This window comes from Lepisosteus oculatus, chromosome 4 (assembly GCF_040954835.1).
Source record: "Lepisosteus oculatus isolate fLepOcu1 chromosome 4, fLepOcu1.hap2, whole genome shotgun sequence".
NCBI classification, from domain to species: Eukaryota; Metazoa; Chordata; class Actinopteri; order Semionotiformes; family Lepisosteidae; genus Lepisosteus; species Lepisosteus oculatus.
The window spans coordinates 17,677,803-17,698,751 of record NC_090699.1 but is presented as its reverse complement, the minus strand read 5'-3'; the positions used below and the strand labels follow the sequence as shown (position 1 = coordinate 17,698,751).

General features: G+C 47.6%; 1 protein-coding gene across 4 annotated transcripts in view; it reads right to left on the bottom strand.

The window, feature by feature from the left end:
- vcla (vinculin a) overlaps positions 1 to 19,243 on the bottom strand; it is a 46,467-nt gene extending 27,224 nt beyond the window's left edge. For all 4 annotated transcript variants that reach the window (XM_069188869.1, XM_069188871.1, XM_069188870.1 and 1 more), the window contains exons 1-2: positions 18,862 to 19,243; positions 1,583 to 1,653 (exon numbers count right to left, since the gene is read on the bottom strand). In XM_069188869.1, the coding sequence (XP_069044970.1) occupies positions 1,583 to 1,653; positions 18,862 to 19,029 (239 nt within the window). In that variant the 5' untranslated portion in view covers positions 19,030 to 19,243. The remainder of the gene's footprint in view (positions 1 to 1,582; positions 1,654 to 18,861) is intronic.
- Between the last annotated feature and the right edge of the window lie 1,706 nt (positions 19,244 to 20,949).

The following is a 20,949-nucleotide window of genomic DNA, read 5'->3' as shown; positions in this document are numbered from 1 at the left end:
TCTGAACCTCCCAGTTCATGCAAGAGTTTCACGAGTTTTAAGCATTAATGCTCTAACTTTTAACATATTCAGTTTCCCCACTGTTCTTTTGCAACAGCTGAGGGAAGCAGGCAGCCAGGACTGGCTTTACTACAGTGGGCAGCAGTGAGGGACACTTAACTTCTAGCGTGGTTGATAATGCAGAATAACTACCTCTGCAGTGACCTGAACAGCAACAGGATTGTTTTCAGAATTTAGTACTGAACACAGTGATAAAAACAATCTAGGGTGCAGATGTTCTACAGAACGTCATTGACAGGGGGATGGATTGCAAAGTTTGTTTCATCCCTCAAATTGCTGCATAATACAGAAGGTTAAACTCAAAACACAGATCACAATGTATTACTGGAATCTGTACTTTCTCTTAACTATTTCAAACAGTTTAGTTTGCAAATAATAATAAAAATGTCCTTACACTTCAATAGCACTTTTCTGGACACTCCACTCAAAGCACTCTACAGGTAGTGGAGACTCCCCTCCACCACCAGTGTGCAGCCCCACCTGGATGATGCACCAGAACGCTCACCACACACCAGCTATTAAGGAGAACAGAGTGATAAAGCCAGTTCATAGATGGGGATTATTAGGAGGCCATGATAGGTAAAGGCCAGGGGGATCTTTGGCCAGGATGCCAGGGTTACACCCCTACTCTTTTCGAGAAACGCCCTGGGATTTGTAATGACCACAGAGAGTCAGGACCTCAGTTTTACAACTCATCCAAAAGACAGCGCTTTTTTACAGTATAGTGTCCCCATCACTATACTGGGGCATTAGGACCCACACAGACTGCAGGATGAGCACCCCCTACTGGCCCCACTAACACCTCTTCCAGCAGCAACCTTAGTGTTTCCCAGGAGGTCTCCCACCCAGGTACTGACCAGGCTCACACCTGCTGAGCTTCAGTGGGCTTCTAGTTGTGAGTTGCAGGGTGATATGGCAATGGGGCAGAATGTTTCCATTGACGACCAGTTTGGAGTGTGGCTCACCATTAAGTTCCATTACCACCCCCTTATTAACACACAAACCTTGCTGGCCACTCGAGGGTTTTGTAGAAATCACTGTGCACCATGGGCACTACTGAGAGCCTGAAAAGCAAGTCTAAGTACAGGCTGAATCGCACAATTCTATAAACTGTAAGGGAATGTCCTACATTGACTTGCAGAGAAACAAGTCAGCCTAGAGGACTTTATCAGAGGTAATAGTGAAAATTAAGTGGAAACTGCGGAGAACTGCTTTAAATCCCCAAATCAGGAGGCACCACTTGACGCAAAGGACTGTGGGACTAAAGAACACCAAACTGCTGCTGAGGCCAGTACCCTAGCATTTTTCAAGAAACAGCCGGACGAGATCCTTGGACCAATGAATGACAATCAAACAGATCGGATGGTGCTGAATGGGCTCGTCCTCTTTGCAACCCTTACGTAATCATCTCTGCACCTGCAACAGGGGGCTCTCCGGCAGAACCTCCGCAAAGCCCGTCCCCCAGAACCGGCAACAGTCAGACCCCGCTGCGGAGACCTGCGTCCGCCCACGGCATGCTTACTTAATGAAGGCCGGGGACATGTCTCTCTTCATGATCTGGTCCTCCGTGGTCTGAACAGTCTCCTTCCCCACCTGCAATGAAGAGAGCAAATACCAGTCACTGGATGTGGGCAAACTGCTCTGTGCACAAAAATCCACAGCTAACACTGCTCGCTTTGTGACATCCGGTAATTAAAAGGACTGCAAATTATCAAGATGAGCCTATTTATAGTATAACATTTAACGCTGGCAGCAGAAGACGGACTCTTTGTTCCACACGGAGAATGAAACCAGCCCACCTCTGCCAGAAACAGCAGAGGAAGGACTGGGGGAAACATCCAGAGATCACCCACACCCCAGCCCTTCGCTACAGTCCTCCTCCTGTTAAATCAGTAAGCAAACCTCACGGTTACTGCCGAGACTGTGGGGAATAGGCGTGCTGGAATGAAATACTTAATTCTACAGGAAACCCCACAGTCCCCTGACTTTGGGAATGAACACAAAGTTACCTTTTCCTTCGGACACCAGTTCATTACAGAAATTTGTACTCTTACCCTCACATAAAGGCACTTCAGCACAGACAACCAGGACGGTCATTCACACTGGACATCATTTCAAACCTGGAGAGCTCCAGTTAGGCTCACAACCACCCTAAAACAGCTGATTAAAGATGAGGAATACCCTTAAGATAACGATCAGGAAAGCAGGTAATCTGTTCAATGAAATGAACCCCGCTATGGAGTCTTCCAACTTTTGTTTCAAAAGAGCTATAAAATTACTGAATTTAACAAATCGCTTATTTCACTAATCACAAGTAAAGGGCCTTTAGAAAGCCTTAAGAAGTGGGAGATTTTACCTTGTGGGACCTGGGTTCTCCAGGACTAGGGATGAAGAACTCTACAACTATCACTCAGCAGCTCACACCTGGCAGCCCACTGAAGCTCAGCAAGCAAGGTTGGTCAGTACCTGGATGGGATACTCCTGGGAAAGCTAAGGTTTCTGATGGAAGAGGTTTTAGTGGGACCAGTAGGGGGCGCTCACCCTGCAGTCTGTGTGGGTCCAAATACTTAGTAACAGGGAATACCGTAAAAAGGCAGCATCCTTCAGATGAGATTTCAAACCTGGCCTTTACCAATCACGGCCTCCCAATAAACCCATCTATGAACTAGCTTAACCACTCTGTTCACCACTGATAGCTCATCAGCATACTGGCACACTTTTGCTGTCGTTGCAACATCAAGTTGGGTGCTGCACACTGGTGGTGGTAGAAGGGAGTCCCTTTTACCCATAAAGCATTTTGAGTGGAGTGTCCAGTAAAGTGGTATATAAGTGAAAGGATATTATTCTTACTACTGCAAGATGATACGGAGTACAGAGAGACAAAAGAAAAAAACATATCCCTTTCTGTAGCACCGTCAATAACCATCCTGACTGGACATGCAGGTTCGCTTTACTAGTGCTGGCAACACGAAAGACCTATTGTAGAAATCAGAACTGCAGCTTCAGCTATCCTAGACAACGCAATCAAGTCTACGGCTTGAAAGGGATGTTACAGAGTCAGATTACAGCATCTTGTCCCAGTGCAGTATTTAAGCAAACTGCTGTTTCCCCAGGATGCGTCAGGGTAGCGATACCTCTGTAAACAAGACATTTCTGCAATAGGAAGCAGGACAAGAAATCTTGTTCCGGTTTCACTTAAAAGCCAAATTCAGTCTGTGCCAAAAAAAATAAAAATTCGACGCACGTGAAAGATGAGCTGCAGTAGCTCGACTAGGAAGTCCTTAAAACAGAGTTCAGTGAAGTAGTGAGTGGAGAGCCCGCTGTCTTCACACAGTGACATTATTTGTTAAAAGGAGCTCAGTTGCGAGTCCTGGAACAATGCGCCACTGTCTCAGCTCTGAAGCCCAGCCTGCTCTGCTTGGGAGCGCCCTGTGTACAAAGGGACGGGTTGGAAGAAGGCCAGCACATGGAGGAGGCCATTAGCTGAACTTCCGAAGGCCGACCCGTGTCTGAAGAGCCCTTATGTACTTCGTATTTAATCACTTCCAACAAGATTTCATGACAACACCCCCATCCTTTCCTGTCGGAGTGCCGCTCTCGTGCTGAACCCCTGAAACGGGCCGTTCTGGAGGACTGCAGGCTTCTGAAGCGGAATTAGCGTCCCCACTTTTCGAAACCTCAAGTCACGCAGCATGGTGAGAAATTGGTGAAGGTAGGTAGCGTGGGAAGAATTCATCTCTTCCAAGCACATGGCTCCCTCTCAGGACTGCACACATTTTCAACAGACGCAGTCACCCGCACGCAGCGACATCAAACTTTTCAGTATGCGAGTCCGTGCTCCACCTCTGGGGTGGGGGGGGGGGGATCTTAGGGAAAAAAAGAGTAACGCAGTCATTTTGAATTATTACCATTGAAACCAGGACAACAGCCCTGACTCATCCCCCCCCCCCCCGACAAGCCAGTAAAAGGAGAGCTGGCGAGGCCCAGGCAGGCTCTGATCCAGCACAGACGCAGGGAGTGTAGCTCCCCCAGCCGGGTCACGGGGGCCCCCAGCGGGGAGAGACAAGTGTGGGACGCTCCTCGTCAGGTGGCAGTCCGAGCTCGCCCTCCCCCCGCAAACATCCCGTCTGCTGCGTCTCATTGGTCCCCGGGAAACCAAGGTCGTCAACTGGACCCAGTAAGACTGCAGCGGGGCTAAATTGGGAACCTGGAACGAGGCACTAGAGTTCCCCACCCCACCCCCGCCTCCTGGGAGGATGAATCACAGCACAGGAGCTGCCAGCGGGCTGCTAATCCAGGCATTCCAGCCGCGGGCCGAATACCGCCAGCAGCATGACGAAAGTTGAAACACGCTGGGCTGCCAGTGGCGCAGGAGAAGAGAGTAAGGGAGGAGCGCACCACAGGCGTGAGTGGCACCTGGTCCGAGGACCACCTGCTTAATCATTCTGAGTATCGGAGGCGGGGGGAGGGGGTTACTAGAATTCTATAAAGATGTACCGAAAGGGAAACTCCGCTCCGAAAACGAAAAGCGGGTGTTTTCCTGGAGCCGGTGACACGCAGTGCCCCCCTCCCCCGGGGCCCAGGGTTATTAATAGAGCGCTACACCTGCTGCTGGTGGACACCCCCCGCTGTCCAGGCACAGCCAGGCCGCCTGCCAGGGGCGACCAGAGCCCCCCCCCGCCTGGCCGGACACCCCGCGTCACGGCCGGGGATCCCCAGCAACGCCTAATCCTGCTCCAGGAGCTGAAAATACAGCCCTGCCATGGCAACTGGCGCCCTGCCTTCACACAGGGCGAGAACAGCACAGCGGCGTAGACGGGGCATGACCGTTGGTGTGACAGGGAAGTAAACGAGGGAAAGCCATGTAGCTTTCCAATATTCGTTTATTAAATTCCAATCTGTGATCGACGGGGTATTCCAAGCAGGTCTTAAAAACAAACGATAAATACCAGATGGGAATCGCTGAATTAGAAGACACCTCTCATGGAGAAGACTTGCGTGTTTGTTGACGCGTCGTTTACGTCTGCCCGACAATGTGGGGATCCGATTAAAAAAGGCAAACAAGATGCTGGGAAGTATAGCAAGACGTGTGAAAATTAAATCACGGAAAGATTTGATGAAATTGGTCAATGCACTATTTTAGAATACAGTGTGTCCAATTAATCACATTACAAAAAAAAGATGTTGCTGTTCTGTAATCACTTCTGAAAAGGGTCACATTTGGGGCCTACACTGACAGGTTAATGGAACTGAACCCCGTTATTCTTTAAGACTACAAGGTGAATTTTAAGCATTCAAAATCCTTAAAAGCACCGACAACCCCGTAGACCTCCCATTCTATTTACAGGGTACTGAATTTCTTTCAGCTGTAAACAATGATATGGCTTCAAGGCAAACTAGTGGGAAAAAGATGCACCACAGCTATTTCATACTAATACCTGGTTCTCTGTATGTTGGGTGTAAAATTGGTGGGATTTGTTCAGAATAAAGAGTGAAAGACGAACCAGAGTCCACAAGTTGAAGCTGTGTGGAATGGGTTTAAAAACAAGAACAGGAGTGCGGAACAAGCCCCCCAGCCATGCTGTTGAAGTACTCTAGCTCCTCTTGAGAAACAGCTGGATGAGACCCTCAGATCATATAACCCCTAACTACTAAACAGGCCAGATGGGCTGGACTTCCTCCCCTCATTAATAAACGGACACGTGTTCTCACACAACTGGAGAAACTGGCCCTGCACAACCGTGCTCCTCTCATGCTGTGTATTTTGTGTTGGATTTCAGAACACGGCCTTTAATCCTGCAACAAGAAAACCAATAAGCCTGCATTTACTCGGCCACGTGGGGTCCAGTTCTGCCCTGAAGCCTCTCAAAGTGGTTCCTCGCTGCATCGAAAGCGAGGTTTGCAATCCTCCCCTACTGTACTTGCAGCTCCTTATAACAGCTCCCAGCCCATCCCGTTCCTGCATCAATAGCACACAGCTTTGTTGCACTCAACCGGCGCACACCAGCTCGTTTTAATATTGTGGGGACTTTAAAAGCGTGCTGACACGGAGACAGCTGTTGAACACTGATACTGCTTTTCCTTAAGCAGTGCATAGCCTCAGCCTCTTCTCCCTCCGAACAGAGGGTTCTCCGCCCCCTGCGAGCGCTGTTTATTTTCTGCATCGCAGCTGGAAAATGAGACAGGCCGGCAGCTCGGCAATTAGTTCTGTCTTTTATCAGCAGATGAACAATCTCCGGAGTCACAGCACACAGCAGCATGCCACATGGACATACAGGAACCCAGGACCTGACTGCACAGCGTTCTTCCCCTGAAGTGGAAAAGATTACACTTCATTTCCAGATGCCAGAACCCTAAAAGAACACACCCTTCCCTCTTGAAAACCCTGAACAATGGCCACGCTTGTGCAAACGATCTCTGCTCTGTTAACGTTCTGTCAGATTTGTTCTTTTATTTAAAAAAAGGCCTCTCTGGGCATTGATTAGGAAGGACAGGTTGAAATGAAGCGCTTTGTGTAACTGTATTTTGAACAAGAGTTCAAAAAATGAAACGAAATGAAATGCATCTGTAGTAATTATCCATCCATCCATTTTCTATCTGCTTCATCCAGTACAGGGTCAGAGGGGAGCCGGAGTCTAGTCTGGCCAGCAACAGACTCAAGGCAGAATTCACCCTGGACTGGACACCCGCCAGTCACAGGGCAGACACACGGAGACAGACACCCGCACACTCACACCAGGGACAACCTTCCCTGCAGCCAATTAACCTACTAGTACGTTTCTGGATTGTGGTAGGAAACCGGAGAACCCAGCAGAATCCCATATAAACACGGGGAGAACACACAACCTCCACACAGACTTCACCCCAGGAACTGAGCCCGGGGCCCCAGCGCTGTGAGGCAGCAATGGGAACAACTATACCACCATGCCACCCTCCGTAACACCGCCATTAATGAAAAATAAAAGCAATTTAAAACAACAACAACAACAACAACAACGCTCAAGACAGTTCCTTCCCCAGGAAGAGTCGGCGTCAGAAAATCAAACTGCAGCTGCCGAGCCAGCGCCCCCCCGGTAACGGCGTGACGCTAGGAGGGCGAAGGTGGTGTAGGCCCTGTGCCAGAGGAGGTCAGTTTACAAAGCAGCTCAATGGCGTTTCAGGGCGGCGACACGGCTTGGGACCTGCTCTCCCTCTTAAGGTAGTAACTCCGGAAACCAAACCACATAAGGGGCTCTTTCATTCTCACTGCAACCCCAGAGACTCCACCTGCTCTCCTCTCCATCAGATGCAAGAAATCAAGATGATGATAATACATTTCAAGAATAATCATCCTCTTACTTATCTAGCACGTTGCCTGGCACTCCACTCAAAGTGCTTCACAGGTAAGGGGGACCCGTCCACCACCAGTGTGCAGCCCCACCTGGATGATGCAGCAGTCCTCTCACCACACACCAGCTCTCAGTGGGGAGGAGTGATAAAGCCAGTTCAGAGATGGGGATTATTAGGAAGCCATGATTGGTAAAGACCGGGGGGAAATTTGGCCAGGACGCCAGGGTAACACCCCTACTCTTTGTGAGAAACGCCCTGGGATTTTTAATGACCACAGAGAGTCACGACCTCGGTTTTTTTTAGCCCGTTCAAAAGACCATGTGGAGAGCTCACCTTCCAGAGCTGTCAGTGTTTAGAAAACATCAATGCATTTATGCTGTAAAGTGGCATTGAGAAATGCCAAAAAGTAATACAGATTTTTAAAATGACTTTTAACTTCCTTTATTCTTTCCAACAGGCTACCTTTACAAACTCCTACAACTGTGTTCAGCACTTCAGTTGATCACAGGGTTATGGGATTGACAGGACAATGGATTTACAGATACAAACAGACAAAGTGTACAACCGTTGAACCACTGCAAACCAAACATCAGGCCACACAACCGCAGTTAGAGAACTGAACTCTTAGAAAGCAGGGGTTGCCAACCGTGAAGGCGGAAGTTTGTCTTGACCAAACTTCCTATTTATCTTTAAAAAAAAAAACGGACAGTCGTCAATGCTATGTTTGGGTCTAAATCAAAGAAATGCAGGAGTACTAAATGTTTAATTGGATTAAACAATTTTGTGGCTTCCAAAAATAACTGGCCAGTAGGATATATCAAAGAACCATTTTCTGTGAGCTTGAAAATAATTTCAGTCACACAGCATGCTAAAGAGCGGCTCCTCTTCCTTCCCCTGTGAAAACACATGGGCACACACTGGCAACACATGAGATTTGTGGTGCCCGTCATAACAGGAAAGATATGGATGCACACTTTGGCACAGAATATGTTCTTCCAATACTCATTTCACATCTTCTTGTTATAGACACTGTGTAGATTAATGAACTAAAGTGGTCGGTTCCCTATTTAAGCACCCAGAATGTCAGCTTTCTGAATGACAGGTCCACATGTTCTGCCTGTGAAATGATCGGATATCCAGTTTGACATTCCAGAGACAATTTGTCACAAGCTGTGGCTCCTAAATGCAGTGACCAATCCTGTTTTTTCAGGGATACACTGTCAGGTCAAGCCACACTGAGATCAGAACAGAATCTAGATCTCCAGCACAGAGTGTACTATTCTTGTTTCATTCAGCTGTGTGCCGAGTGAAAACGTTAGGCCCTCCTGCAGGAAGAAGCCACACTCTTCTCCACGACACAGCAACAGCAAGCTCCAGTACCAGCCCGCTTCTCTGCTGGAGTAGAGCCAAGCAGCTCTGGCTAACATCACAGAGTCTCCGCCTGTCCTAGGGGGAAAGGATGCACGAAAAAGCTTCATTTTCTGAACTTGCACGCCCATGCCACAGCTTAAACAGATAAAACTTCGCAAAACAAATGCAAACAGTGTGCCAGCTGTTGAAAAAAATGCTGATTAAACTTCCAGTTGCATGTTCAAAGGGTGAATGTCTGTGCTCGTTAGGACACAATTGTTGAAACTGTTCTTAAAACAGTGTAATGGCAAAGTGTCAAAGTCAGGCATCTGCATACATGATGCAGTTCGTTTTAAAATGCAGTCCGGCACACAAATGCTTGAGTGTTTTTACAAGTACAGAAAACAATTGAATACTTTGTTATGAGTCAGGGATGACACGATGACACAAACCTGACTCTTTCACACTATCTGACCACACTGCGCTGTACATTACATTTTGCTGAATTTCCTCATTGCACACAGAGGCTCATCATTTAGCAAAATAACCTTCCAGTTTAATGTATGAGGGGCTGTGCGAATGCATTACCTTTCCCAGGCAGATGACGTGCAGCCTGCTCTGGTAGAAAAAAACCTCAACCCATAGCCAGACTCTTCCAGGTCAATTCTCAAGATGTAGTTTTTAATTTTGCCAGATCAGTTCTTTCAAATGCACTGACCTTTTGCGAGGTCACGTTTGCAGAAGCGATGAAGATTAAAACGGCTGCTGAGGATTCCTCCTTCTCTTAGATCTTACCAATTCCAACAACGTGAAGACTTAGCCTCACTACACTGCGTTAATGATTGAAAAGGATGCGAGTTTGCAGTTGGTTGCGATTTATTCCACGGATAACTCCGTTCTTGCCTATGCTATTCCACTCAACAGCCCCACCATGACCACACAGCACAGGAGACCAGTAACCTTCCTTTTCTCATCACGTCTCACCAGTCACATATTCCCCAACTGCAGTGGACCCGCCAGCTTTCCACAAACTGCCCCCAAACCTCCTCCCAAACCCCCTCCCTGGCCCTCAGGGCAAGAGTGACTCAATGGAAGCAGAAATGGTGGCTGGACTCCTGATGCATCTCAACATCACGAGATGACTCATCAGGAGCCTTTTCCAGCGAGCGCCTGGTAACCGCCGGTTGCTCGGCTACAGTCCCGAGGACAATCCCTTCTGCACAGCTGGCCAGGACACATCCGCAGCGCTGCTGAGCTACAGCCAAGTCTTCTTGATCTATCGCTCAGCTGCTGGTCCCCCTTTCAGCACTCTTGGCTTCTACCGTGATCAATGCATTAGATCTCTGCCTCGGGAGGGGGTTAAAAAAATACCACCCCGACTTGAGCACTCAGCCTCTCTTCACCCAACGCTCCAGTTCTAGCTTGACCGAGAGGAGCCAGAGCTTCAGCAAGTGCTCATGGGACATTTCTGGTTTTTGCTCACGGTCGTGGCAACAGCGGAGCCTCAACCCCTGGCCGCACGATTACCCAGCAGGCAGGAACACGTGCTTTCCTGCGACGCCACATTGCAACATCCTCGCGGGGTGAAGCATTACAGGAAACCAGCGGCCGGAGAAGCGAGCAGGTCATAGGAAGACATGCTTTGGATACCGGGACAGAAAAGCACTTAGCTTGAACAGGCTCTTAGAAACGGTACTGGCTTTGATCGCGCCCTATTGTTTACAGTGAGACACGTCGAAGGAGTTTCTCAGCACAGAGCCTCTTGGAAATCTGGTCAGTTTCACAATTACGTAAACACGAGGCCCTTCAGCGAGTTAACAAGCCGCTGCAGGTTTCAACAAAGCCAACTTCACCAGAATCCAAGCAGCTTCATGCCCGCCAGCCTGTCAGAAGAGAAACAAAGACTGTCGGCCCCCTCCATCTCTTCCAACCTTCTGACTTCACCGGGACCGCGCACACAAACAGATAATTAAAGCAATTTAAACAAAAGATTTTCCCTCATGAGTGATTCTGTACTGTGGAAGCAACCAAACATTTTAAAATCTTGCTTAATAAAAAGAAAAAAGAAAGCCCTGACACCAGCCTCTGGAGAAGCTCCGTTCTCGGTTCAGTGACTAACTCGAACTACAGAGCGACGCTTTGTGAAAAGAACAGTAATCGAGGGACTGTCAGGTACACTCACTGTACATAACATGGGGAGAAACCTAAGGGAGAGGCTTGCTGGACGTTGATATTTAGGCGTGCTGCTTTTCCCCAAAGCAGTCAGCCACAGGGATTATACTGAGTGAACCCTGCAGTGCTAAGGACAGCCTGGTAAGGATAAGTCTTGGAGAGTATCCCACTTTCCATCACCACAAAGGGAGCAGGACCAACAGCACTGTCTGTCCCAGACTGGATACAAAAGGTTAAAAAAAGGCATCTGTCTTTATAACATTCTGCAAAATCATTTACGTTAAACCTTTTCACAGGTAACTCAAACCCCTTCACAGCTAAAGTTGTGGACACCACCATTATTCAGACCAGTCCCATTCAGAATCACCGATTCAATTAAAGAACTCTGGGAGAAAGCAAATCGCTGGCTCTCCGGGGCCGTGGACGTGCCCCCCTGCTACACAGAGATATATGACTAACACATACCACAGGCTGTAACCCAATCACGCAGCAGGAGTTAAAAACAAACCAGCAACAGCACGGGCAGAGTTCAGCTCCACTCGTGGCGCTTTGCCAAAGCGGAGCAGAACGCCACATACATAACGATGGCAGGAGCTCTTAAAGACAAGAGATAGGTTTCGCCCTGCACGGAGCTAGGCCAACACGGCAGCCACAAGGACCTACAACAGGTAGCCAGGTGATCCGAGCGTCTCATCCACCCATTTTCCCCAAAGAAACCGGAGTACCGGCTTCAACTACACGGCCGGGCAGCTTGTTCCAGACGCCCACCACCCTCTTTGCAAAAACCGCCTGCTGTTCTTAGTTTGATACGCATTCCTCTGCAGCTTCCACGTGTCCTCCGGTTCTTGGCGATGTTTAAAAAAAAGCACACCGGGCGCATTTCCAGCAATGACAAGTGCACAGACAGTGCTTCCTGCATTTCCAACTGAATATTTTGGAATTGATGGGGAAGAATGCGGAGTTAACGGACTGAAGCAGCACCTGTGAGCTGCCATAAACGCAATCATTACTTGTTGCTCCCCTTTTGAAATTTTCCTACAGTTTACCAACACGGATCCCGACGTTCCGGAGACACGTGGCAGAATCCGCACGGGCGGAACTCTCCTGCTCCCCGGTGACCTTGTTTCGAGCCCCTTGCTGCCACTCATCCCTCGAGCCGAGCAGAGAGGCAGCACTCCGAATGGGATATGAAAATCAATCATAGACCATAAGGAGCCTGCAGCAGCACCTGCACAGCACATACTTGATCCACACCAACCCCCCCCCGGATCCTGGGGAGCACAACGGATTGAAAAGCCCACTTGGCGGCTCGGCTGCTCAGAGCTTTCAGTTTTCATTGCAATTCACAGCCACACTCATTAACAGACAGTCTTTGCACATGACCTGAGATAATTACCTCAGTGCTGGGCCCTTGGCTTGCTCGCTGTGTGAAGGAGAGCTCTCCCCAACAAGGTTCAGAGACATAATTTGCAGCTGTAAAGATTAGGAGCTACAGAATTGACCAAACAGTGCCCTTCTCATGCTGCAGGACCTTTGGAAATCAGCAGATGTACTTTCAGGGCATCTGACAGTATGGAGCAATTAGAGTTTACACGACATCAGACAAGCGAACTCATTTGTTCTCGATGTCTCCAAAACAAACGCTTTTTTTTGGAAACGGCAAAAGGAAACATCATTCCCTGCAATCCAAGCAAATAACAGACCTTTATCCATAAGCAGCAATGTTTGAGATATGCTTTATAAATATTTATTTTTAAACACAAACCATCAACCTATGAGTCAGTCAAAAGTCAGGAAATGCAGACCGAACTCTCAATGAACATATGGAAAAATTTATATTTTTTTTATTTACTTCTAAATGTGAATGTGTTTTAGAAAAAGAACTACCATCTGCTTCTTAGACTCGTAAAACACAAGGCACCGCTCTTGGTACAAATGTCACATGCTGCTTTAACACATTAGCCTCACCGATTTATGGTTTCGCAGCCGTGAAGACTGCACTGAAGGTGCTGAATATCTACCACATATACTGTGGATACATATGACGGCACTCATGTTACAACGGCTGTCCAACCTCGCCAAGACGCCGCTCCCGAGACGACACCGGAGAAGTGGGCCAAGACCAACCCTCAAGTTTCAGGGGATGAGTGCCAGTGAACATAACCCTGCAGGTCCAGAACGGCAGAAACGGAGTCCAGATAGAGGACCACAGCGCTCTACCCGGCCACCACACCCCTGACTGACCTGCTGCTGCTGCTGCTGATCAAGTCAAGCCGCCAGCAGTACCAGCCCAACTTCCACCCTGAAGAACAGTGTGCGCGATTGCTGCTCCCGTTGGTGCTCCCCTAGTGCACCACATGCCCCTGGACACTGGACTCAATCCGCAGCCTCTACAGACCCTCCCAGCGCCCAGCACAGAACCACAGTGCTGCGCCCAGACACCTGTTTTGCATTTTTAAAGGGTATTTTCCTGACCTCTTGGGGCCACTTGAATTCCACACAGTTTTCACTGCATAGCCGTTTTCACATCAGGGGTCAGGAGCCACCATCTCTTAACATACCGCCACCTCACTCCATCAAGAGGTCTTTAGTCATGCGCGAAGTTGTGCTTCTTCAGAGCCAGGAAGGACTGCCAATACTTGGAAATGTGTCAAGAGTTAAAGATGTTCTGCCAAGAGTGATAAACGCACAAGCTGCGAAGATGAAGGCTTTGAACATCTACAAGATAAATAGCTACCGTGGCTGGCACCAGTCACTAAAACCCTGACTAAGCCTACAGACAGTCGAAACTCTTCTGATGGGAAAAAAGTACTTGGGTTTCACCCAGAATCCTGCACGTCGCTGTTAGATGACTGACACCTCCCTGAGACTCTGCAGCATTTCTTTACAGTAATGGTAAAAAAAAAAAACTCAGCCATGTGAGTCATGAAAACAGCACGAAAGAGCTTAAATAACTTTCACCCTGGGAGATGAAGGCTGACAGAAAGAGAGCATTAAATTTACCTCTTCAAAGGGTACAAGCCAGAGTAAGACCAGCAGCTAATTCCACATATAACGAGCATCAGAAGAAACTTATCACTCACAACTGGAATGAATTCATAGTTATTAGAAGCACAATCTTTTTTTTTGTAGAATGTGCCCTGCATGTAATTGTACAGACATGACCTAGGTAAATGCACCACACTGATTAACACCTGGCATCAACAGAGCTGATCCACAGGAGGTCTGCTCTCAAAGTCTCAGGCTAGTAGTGAGTGTGGCCCCTTTAGGAAGCAGCACAACTTCTGTCTGGGATACAGGCTTTGCACCAGGTTGTGGCCTTGAGAAATTCTGTCCTATTCCTCTCGGACAGTCTGGACGAGCATGTGACCGGTCACTGGTTTCCAGGCTCTTGGTGCCACAAGTCACCCCAGCTCATCCCACATATTTTCGAAGGGGGTTCAAGTCAAATAGGTAGGGCATCCACATTATAACATCCTCCTCTGTCCCATCAGGATGAGCCCACAGGTAAAGCAGCAAGTGGGGTCCCAGGAAGTGATCGGTGTAGCATCACGCAGTCAGACTGTCATCATCTTTTACAAGAGCAGTCTGACAGACTAGACTCCTGCCCTGACCTGCACACCTGCACCTCCCCATCAGTCTCAGCATGGTGTCATGATTCACGATCTCCCAGATTGTGGCCGATCATTGACAGACTGCAGCATCTTGCCAGTTAGAATTTGCTGGCTGTGAGCCCTTCAGACAGCGAGTGACAGCGCACTGACTCAGTCCAGACTCCAACATACCATTGGCAGCATCGCAGCATTCTCTTGCTAAGCAAGGCACATTGGTTCATTTCTGGCTTTCCTTGATTTTCACCACAATTGACATTCGGAATGGTTAGATCCACTCTTCCCCTGTGTCCGATAAACATCTTCACTAATGAAGTGATTTAAAGTGCTTACACAACAGTTAACGTGACATCATCAACTAACCAAAACCACACCAAAAATATTTATTTTTCTAAAAACATACGTGCACAGGTAAGATTTTATTCCTCAGAATATACCAAAAAAAATATTTTGTACAAGGAAACTTTCCATAAACATATGATGCCATTTGAGGCCAACAGAAGATGATCTTACATGCAGCCCAAGGGCTTACAGTACGAGATATCTTGGTACCAAAGATTCTTGCTAGGCTTCCCCTCTGCTTTGACACCCTACAAATGCTGATGTGACACCAGCAAGTCTATGCAGACTATAAGAGGAAAAAAAAAACATTCCCGTTTGTGCTGCTTTAACATGTTAACACCACAAACACTTGCAACTACAATCATGATATCCCACCAAAAACCCCAATGTCCACAGAACAGATCATCACATCTTCCTACTTTGAGCAAGACACGTGACTAATATCACCATTCCATAGCACCAAAAAATACCTACAGTGAAAAACTGTCTGTGTGGTGCAGGTGGTATTTAAATGCATCGATGGCACTCACAGCAGTTTGGCCTGATGGCAGTTTTTATTTAAAAATATGTCTCCAGTATGAAAGACTCTTCATCTAAAAGCTTAGATCAGTTATGCTCCTCTTAAATAAAGATTTCCCCCTCAGGAAGATCGCATTGTGCAAAAATCAGCTCAGCTGAGCGGTTTTAATTGACTTCCATTATTGATTTTACCACAGCCATCTCACTAGTAGCGGCAGTGAGCACTATTGCTTGGAAGACAATACGGGTTTGTAAAAATGAGTCGAGAGTCGTCTCCCCATTTTCACGATGCAAAGCTAGCCTACCTCTTTGTTGCTAGCGTGATCCTTACATAGAGTAATCAGCTCCAAGGCAGAAACTCTGGCTAGCAGAACTCTTGCACTTAAAAGGAAAAAAAAACGACTACAATGCACATTTAGCACAATCGTTTCTATGACCCTTCTTAAATGACCTACTTCAGTTCCAAGAAGCGCATGCTTTTAGCTTGCACAGTCTAGTGTCTATCATCTCACCCAAATGCCATTACTGGGCTCTGGAGTGAGCAGTTTGCCAAGTTCACATCAGTGTGATAGCCAAAGCAGGACAGAGAACCTTTCAGTTAATATGGTGTCATGTTTTATTAAATTAAAGTGCATGAACTAATAATGCACTAATATAGCACTGGCCTTAAAAAGTTTAATTCCCAGAGTGTTCCCACCTCATTCTAGATGAAGCATATTATCGATATGGGGGGATCAGATTAAAAACATTTTGCATTAAAACAGGTCGAAGGAAATTAAAACAATTGTGGCTTGAACTAAAAGAGGTCAGGAAACAGACAACACCTGACCGCGCAGGACAGAAGCACATTATGTTACAAAAAGGCTCAAAGTCAACGTGGAAACAGCTATACTGTTTACCAACAACTATACCGCCAAACAGTTCCATTCGAAATTCCTCCAAAAATGCTTTTGTAAACAAGAATATAGGTTATCTGTTTGGATTTCTGAAGAATGTAGTCGGAGACGGCCACAATCATTTGCGTTACAACTGGGGAAAAAACAGCTGGGAATGTTCATCCATCGGGCCATGATATTAATGTAGATTAACTAAAATATGGCACGACTACAAATCTGACTGTAAGAGTAATGGCGCTGAAGTTACCCTTCTAACTGTAACCTCTGGGACCTGAAAAGAATGGCAGTGAATAGCTTTGTCACCTAAGCAGTTATTTAAACAAACGATTCCTTGCAAGTTCAGGAAACCGCTGCCTCTGCTGAACCTGCAACATGTTGCTTTAGTTTAGAGGAAAGAAATACCACTATGGGGAACAGCAATAGGAACAATGTTGCAACAACAGCACTCCAGTGCCCTAACTCAAGGAGAAGGCTAACACACGGTTCTAAAAAAGGCAAGCATTACAATTACGGCCTGTGCTTGTTTCACTGTTTTTCAGCACAAACTGCAACCTGTCGCCTGATGCACTTGGCCATACCCTGGTAATACCCTTTTTCCAGTCTCGTCGGCTCCCGGCTCTTCCCAGGGTGCTGCAGCTTTTGAAAAGACCAGGAACACAGACCTCCACCCCGGCAGGGCGCTAGCTCATCTCCCAGAGACCTCCGAGCCCATTTGTGCAGTAGCTGGGGTACAGCGAGCCCCTGTCGGACACGCCAGGACCAGGAACTCCGATTTCAACCAATCAATCAATGGAGGTTTATTTATCAATGCACGAACAGAACAGCATACAGCGGTGTTGTCGGCAATGAAATGCTTTATCCGCGAGCTCGTTAAGAGGGACAGAAGAGTAGAAGGACGTACGTTTACAGGGATTTAGTTAAGATTTTACTAAACCTCCGGGCCGTGACCTCAGCGCTTGGGAAGGTGGTGTCGCAGGCGACGCCGCTGCCAGATCACTCCAAGGACGCCTTGACGCCAGCCGTTGTACAAGAGGTACCTCCATCCTCACCTTGAAGCAGTGAGGGACCACAAAGCTGAGAAATGGGAGTCACTGGCGACCCCAACCACGACCCTGTCTGGGAGCGAGTTGTGAAACAAACGGAAACTTCCTTTCCGAGGGCGCACGATGTTTCGCAAAGGCACTTTTGCAAGACAGCGAAATGCGCTGAAGGCTAGAGACGGTTTCAGGGTCTCCCAGTTGGAGTAGACACTACGGGGTATGTCTCTGCAGGAGATAAATCTACACGCACTCTCACAGGGATACTTCACTAGGAAACTGAGTGCCTATTTTCTGCTGGGGACTGGCAGTGTTCTTCAGCTGATGCGTGGCTGTGCTTGCGTTTCTTGTGTCATTAAATCACACCGAGCAAAGGCTCCTCAAGGCGCCTAGAAGACGTCTCTTCAAAGTGAGCATTGCCGACAGGCGACCCACCTGCGTTTCCTACTACAGATATCCCTCGGCTTCCTTGCAGCGGGTTGAAAAGTTGAGATGCAAACAGATGTGGAGTAAAAGAAGTTGTCCACCCGATTAACATGTCAGTGAATTTAACGAGTCGGGAAAACTACTCTCTCTTTCAGATCACATATCTGTATACTGGGTTGTTGAAATTCCATGAATGATGAATGTACGTTTCTTCCTGTTGTCCTACGCAACGCTACCATCGCCATAAAAACCTTTCATACCCATTTTAAGCAAAAGAAAATTCCCATACTTGGGAGTCTTAGCTACTGTCCGCGAGTGAGATAAAGAGATAAGCTCAAAATGAAAAGATCCAAGTCTCTTGTCAACAAACCGTACACATAGTTTTGTTATAACTGTTTCGGTCGATTTTCACTGAAATGACTGATACTTCCGTGCTCAGCCCCGCCAAGCGGCCGCCTGCCTGGGTCCGAGGAACTGCCCCAGAGACGCTCTCCTGCGCTCCGGGCGGGTCCAGGCTTAGAGACCAATTAACACCGCCCACAGGCAGCTCCGGTGCCTTACTCCACATCGCTTTCACTGAACTTCTCAAGCACAGGACACTGCACCGATCTTCGTGTGCCTGAAGAATTCAGTATGGGGCATTTTAAAAAAGACCCATCAATCATCTTAATGCAATCATAATACATCATATTGCACCGATCTAGAAATTTGCAGCCCCCTTCTGAAAGTTACAAGTCACTCTAATCCGCACACAGATCCATTATAATACAACATCGATAATCCACGTATAAAATGAACGTTTCTTTTTAAAAAAAAAAACTATTTCATAGCCAAATCAACATATGCACGGCATCCAAGACAGGGCAGTTTAAAAAAGTACAGCTGACAATCCCGGGCTGGAATAATGTCCTCCGACAGACACGGAGCAGCCTACAGCCAGCCCATCCCCGGCACACACACGCAGGGCAGGCAATGTAAGAAAACACTCCATCACCTTCCATTCCTTTAAAAACAACTTCCCAAGTTTCCTTTAGCACGCAGCGAGAGGCGCGGAGCGGAGCGGGTCCCGGGGAGAGCTCGGCCACGGCGGCCGGCAGGTGACCCAGCGGTGGTACTCACCCTGACGAGGTTGCTCACAGCCGCCTGCACGGCGGCCACGGGTCCGGTCAGGTCGGGGATCGCCTTGCCGTCCACCTCCCCTTCCTCATGCATGATCACCAAGTGGGATATCTGCTGAGCCACGGGCTCCAGGATACTCTCTATCGTCTTCGTGTGGAACACCGGCATGTTGAAAACTTCAACCCACTATCCAACAAGTCGGGAAAAGAAAAGCCGCTAGCGATAGCTCAAAACGCTAAAATTTCGCTTGCTTCTATTTCCTACGAAGAAATTCCAAACGGGTTTTTTTTTTCCTCTCCAGGACAATTTCACTTTAAAGAGAAAACTCCCCGTCTCACTCCCCCTCCAACCAGCAACTGTGAGACTCTACGCTGCGGCTCCCAGCGAGCAACCTACTCCACGGCGCCGCCGGTCACTCCTCCTCCTCGCCCCTCCAGCCAATAGGGGCGCGGCGTCAGCGGGAGAGTGCGCTTCCAATTGGTCGGCTGCTGTGCCACTCAAATGCCCCCGACCCCTCCCGTGTTTGCTAGAGACGAAGCAGAGATCATTCCCAAATTACGTCATGCATTCTCATGCCCTAAAAAGGAGAATGTTGGATCTGAGCTGGGCAGTGAGGAATGGATTCCTGAAAGCAGGAAGGAATGAATTATAGCCAGGCATCATGTCAGACAGCAGCAAAGTCGTAAAAGCCAATCCGCAACCCTCTGTAGGGAGACCTGTAATTATCCGTACAGGTCGGATAAAACTACATTGCGGCCTTGCACTATGAATGTAGTTACAGTAATTTTGTGCACCGTTTCAACTCCGTCCAAGAGTCTTGACATTTCTATAAACTTTATGCTATGAATGTGAGGGGTACAATATGCAAGGTCATTTTTAGATGTCCTCGGAAACTGAAACCTTCTAAAAATGCAAGTAACACCCGTAGAAATATAAAATGCAGACAGAGAAGTGAGGCTGTTTATTTCTCATGAGCTGTACCCATAAACCACGGACTCGGAGAAATCCCAATATACAGTGTTTTATTTTTGTAACACCAGTTCCGAACTAAAGAAAAAAAACAAACACGTTATTTGACTCCCATCTGTTACACCATAGGCCAGCAGTTCACATATCTGTCACGACTTTTGACACCCGGTTCCAAAATAACCCGTTAGACTCGTTTAGCACATGTACTCTCACACGGACACGGGCCAGAGAGAGGAAGATGGACTTCACCACCCTTCCAGTCTCAAACCTTCATTCTGAGCGTGTTGTACAGAAGTGGGATTTCGCCACGCCGCCCACAGAATCGCGCCAGTTGTCTTTATTTGTAAGTCATGCCGGTGCAGCCCCGAGAAGGCGCCCCACCCGTCTTACTGAGTTACATGGGTTTAGAAGGACTGTTTTCACCATTCGAGTGGAACACACGGTGTCCCCAGGCTGACTGGGGGCAGGAAAGGGTGATACGGATACATTTTAATCATTTGTTTACTTGTGCTTCGAGAATCTGTCCATTCAGGGAAACAGCTTCCGGGAGCTCAGTGTAACTGGATACTAATGCATTTTCTAATGTACAATGCTTATTCTCTGCCGCCGGTCTCTTCTCAAACGGTTCCTGCGCATTGCAGAGGGGGATAAACATCAGCAGATTGATCGAGTCGAATTCAAACTTTAAAACGCCGAGACTGCTTTTTTAGGGCACTAAGCGAGTTTACATTAAAAAGTGCAACTTTTTTACCTGAGGTAAATTCAGGTGAAAGTCAGGTGCACCACCATGCAGTGGTGATAGCCATTTCAAGTGTATATTATACTTTTTTTTTTCCTGCAGCAATGTGACTTTTTTTAAGTTTGCCGAGGGGAGCGTCACTTAGACTTGCAGCAATTTATTTTAGAGAGCGCTCTAAAAAGAGTAAAAAGTGGGCGGTTTTTGCGGTTGACATAAAACAGGAAACTCTGTTCTACACTCAGATTTTCACGTTTGTCATTTATCAGTCAGATTTTCTGCTTGATTAAACGTCGGCAGCTGGGTTGTTTTCTCATGAAAATCCACGTGGTATAAGACATATTCTTAGCTGAAAGTCCTTACCCTCATAAGGAAAAGCGGGC